This window comes from Adiantum capillus-veneris, chromosome 2 (genome assembly GCF_014529385.1).
Source record: "Adiantum capillus-veneris isolate H3 chromosome 2, ASM1452938v2, whole genome shotgun sequence".
Taxonomy (NCBI): Eukaryota; Viridiplantae; Streptophyta; class Polypodiopsida; order Polypodiales; family Pteridaceae; genus Adiantum; species Adiantum capillus-veneris.
The window spans coordinates 22,135,868-22,139,331 of record NC_140932.1 but is presented as its reverse complement, the minus strand read 5'-3'; the positions used below and the strand labels follow the sequence as shown (position 1 = coordinate 22,139,331).

The 3,464-nt window shown below is 45.4% G+C and overlaps 1 protein-coding gene across 1 annotated transcript; it reads left to right on the top strand.

The window, feature by feature from the left end:
• Positions 1-480: 480 nt before the first annotated feature.
• On the top strand, positions 481-2,690 carry LOC147462490 ((S)-8-oxocitronellyl enol synthase CYC2-like). Its single transcript, XM_086484149.1, has 2 exons — positions 481-672; positions 1,327-2,690. Exons 1-2 carry the CDS (start codon positions 628-630, stop codon positions 2,452-2,454), a joined length of 1,173 nt encoding a protein of 390 aa, XP_086340275.1. The 5' UTR covers positions 481-627; the 3' UTR covers positions 2,455-2,690.
• Positions 2,691-3,464: the final 774 nt, after the last annotated feature.

Genomic DNA, 3,464 nt, shown 5'->3' with positions numbered 1-3,464 from the left:
CCTCCGTTTTTGTCCTCCACCATTGATCCCTTCCTGCCCATGCCCGTGTGAGATAGTGCTTAGGCTGAACATTGAACGACCTTCACCCATAGTGGAGTACACTAAGAGCCGAGTCGCACTCTGTGCTAGGAGGGGGAGCTGGGGATGGAATCTGGCTTTTTTGGACGATTTCCTACTCTCTCGTAGTGCTGCAATTGCCCCACTAGTCCTGCTGAAAATGAAAGGGCTACGCTTATAAGATTCAAAAAAAGTGAAATCCACCGCGTTTCTCTTGTTTTCAACCAATGAGATTGTTCTGCTCATGAAACTTTTCGGCACACTTTTTGCAGCCCTGCTCTCTCCCTAGAGTGCGACCTCTCTTCTCCTACTAATATCAGGCGCGACCCGGCTCTAACCTCACGCTATGCCTTTAGCGGACCAAAAATGTGGGCCGTTGATCCCTTGTGAATGGAGGTCTAAATTATTCCCGTGGGGAAAAGCTTTTAGGAAAGGCTGCGCAACCATGAAAGACGGTGACTGTCGGCACATTATGAGGACCCTGCCGAGTGCCGTCCTCTAGGCCAGCTCTGTCTTTCCCGATTAAGGCTTGTATCTTCTCTCATCGATAGCCATTCTCTGCGCTTGCAAATGAGTTGGTACTCCTGGTGGACTGGCAGGATTCGCTCTGATGCGGTAAGCTCATCATCATCTTTTCCCCTAGTTTCCTCGTTTTCTGCATCTTGTGCTTGAGAACGGGCCTGCGTGCATGTTCAGTAGCGATTTTCCACTTTTAATATAGTTCGGGTGCCATAGCTCAAGGATTGCTTGAAGGAGAGAGCGCGGGCATGTGTAGAGCTGAAACTTTAAGTTCAGACACAAAAGTAAGGTCATCATCGTTTGTCTGCATCTCTGACAAAGCACGGGTGCCATAGCTCAAGCTGTAGCTTGGAGCGGAAAGTGCAGGCATGGGTAGACATAAAATTAACTGCAGACCGCACCTCTAAGATACCTTGTTGAGATCTTGGATGAACGAAAAATTGCTTGTCATGTTATTATTGTGATTTTTGGGCTTAGTCTGTAAGTCATGTATGCATATTCAAGGAACTCTCATGGAAAGGTTAACTTTGCAGAACGTGTCTTCTTTATTGAACCTCCCTTCTGTATTGTGCCTTGGCTTGAGGTTGTCTGAGCTTTGACAGCATCAAGTTTTCTACACGTTTGAGTAGATGTATGACCTAAAACAAGGAAAGAGGGAGTGAGTAAGGCGTTAATTTTGATGTTGGGTTCTTCATTATTGTGTGTGTTCACTATTTCTTCTTAATTATTTTATTTGAGCTCCTGATTCAGAATGACTTTACGGCTGTGGGGAATGGGCGTCCAAAGGTTGCACTAGTTGTGGGTATCACAGGCATTGTGGGCACCAGCCTTGCGAATCTACTTCTCAAACCAGATGCACCTGGGGGTCCTTGGAAGATGTATGGGGTGGCAAGAAGGGCACAGCCAAAGTGGTTTGTCGATAGGCAGATAGAGTATGTACAATGTGATGTTTTAGATGGAGCGGATGTACAAACCAAGATTGCACCCTTGAAAGATGTCACTCACCTCTTCTGGGTAGTATGGGTGAGTCGTGGTAGTGAAGAAAACAACTGCGCTGACAATGGCAAGATGTTTCAGAATGTTTTGGATGCTTTACTACCTAATGCAGGTAAATTGCAACATGTAGTTTTACAGACTGGCGGCAAGCATTATGTGGGCACAAGTAGTTCTACATGGAAAAGTCATGGCAATGAACCGCCTTTCAAGGAGGATATGCCTCGACTGCCCTCCCCAAACTTCTACTACACACTTGAAGACATTCTTTTTGACACTGTAAAGAGGGAAGGTGTGAGCTTGACATGGTCCGTCCACCGCCCGAATGTTATCTTTGGCTTCTCTCCATGCAGTTTAATGAACATTCTCGGAAGCCTTGCAGTGTATGCTTGCATATGCAAGCATGAGGGCTTGCCCTTCCTTTTTCCTGGTAATAACCTTACTTGGGAGCAGCTTGGAGATGTCTCTGATGCCGATCTTGTTGCTGAACAAGAACTTTGGGCTGCGTTGGATTCGAGTGCTAAAAACCAGGCGTTCAATATATCCAACGGGGATGTCTTCAACTACAAGCGGGTGTGGAGCCTCTTGGCCAAACAATTTGATCTTGCAGTTCCAGATTACAATGGTCAGCCAACAAGCCTGAGAGAAGCAATGAAGGATAACGGGCCTGTGTGGGATGGCATTGTTCAAAAGCATGGCCTAGTGCCTACCAAGCTTGACGAAATTGCAAACTGGCGATATGTGGATGGAGTACTAAACACGAGTCTTTTAGGGATCTCAAGCATGAACAAGAGCAAGGAGTTGGGGTTTCTTGGATTTCGAAACACGGAAGCTTCTGTCGGTCACTGGATTGCCAAGATGAGGCAGGAAAGGTTGATTCCTTGAATCGGCTAGTTGCGTTTGGATACCTTAACTTTGTACCCAGAACCTCTTTTCACCAGGATACTCTTAACAGTTAAGTTTTGTAATGCTGAACCTCTTCTATGCAAAGCTGGTGCATGATGGGTAAGCATTGAACCGTAGTTTAAAATAAAATGAATGAAAGGGGATGCACTGAACTATAATAAGGAAATGTTTAATGAACATATGAATAAGAATTGAGAATGTGTCTTGACTGCCTTGATGTTGGAGCCCCGTGAGAATGATTGACTTAAGAGGTTCATCAGTGTCTCTGCTGATTGAGTTGTTTCAGGTCTTAAGATATCTCTCGTCACTAATTGACACCTTCAATTTTAGAGGGGAGGTATCAATGATCGACAAATGTGTGCTGCTCAGTCACCTCAAACCATTGAAAGACAATTCCATTGTCTAGGCTAGGTGGTCATGCTAAACATAATGAAGTCAACACAGAAAACTATGCTTGGCAAAATTTGTTATTCGAATTGAATGCAGTTTGATTGGCCGACCGTGTTTTACTCACTTTCCTATGGCTGTGCTAGATTACTTGATGATCACATTTTGATACCTTGCTTTATCTATCCTGTATTGAAACAACTACTCTCTCTCTCTCTCTCTCTCTCTCTCTTTTTGTGTGCACAAAAAGAGCCTGTATTCTAATCCTTGAAAAAGGCCCCTGGGACGCTCAAATGGTACCGATCCATGGCAACAAGAAGCCAGCAGGGGTAGTAGCAGCTACCCTCAAGAAACAACAATCCACAATTTGGGCTAGACGCCTCCAACCATCATCGACTGCTACCATACTGCGAATGTCTAACCAGAGACGAGAGAGAAAATGAGGACAAGGATGAAGGGGAAGAGGGCACAGGGAGACGCGGAGAATCTCACAGTAAACCTCCGCACAAGGAAGCACAAAGCATCTCTAAACGGGAACACCAAAGAGGGAACCCTGAAGAATTCAGGCCTCTTGCTGAAGGTGGTTGCTGAAGATGGCAGTA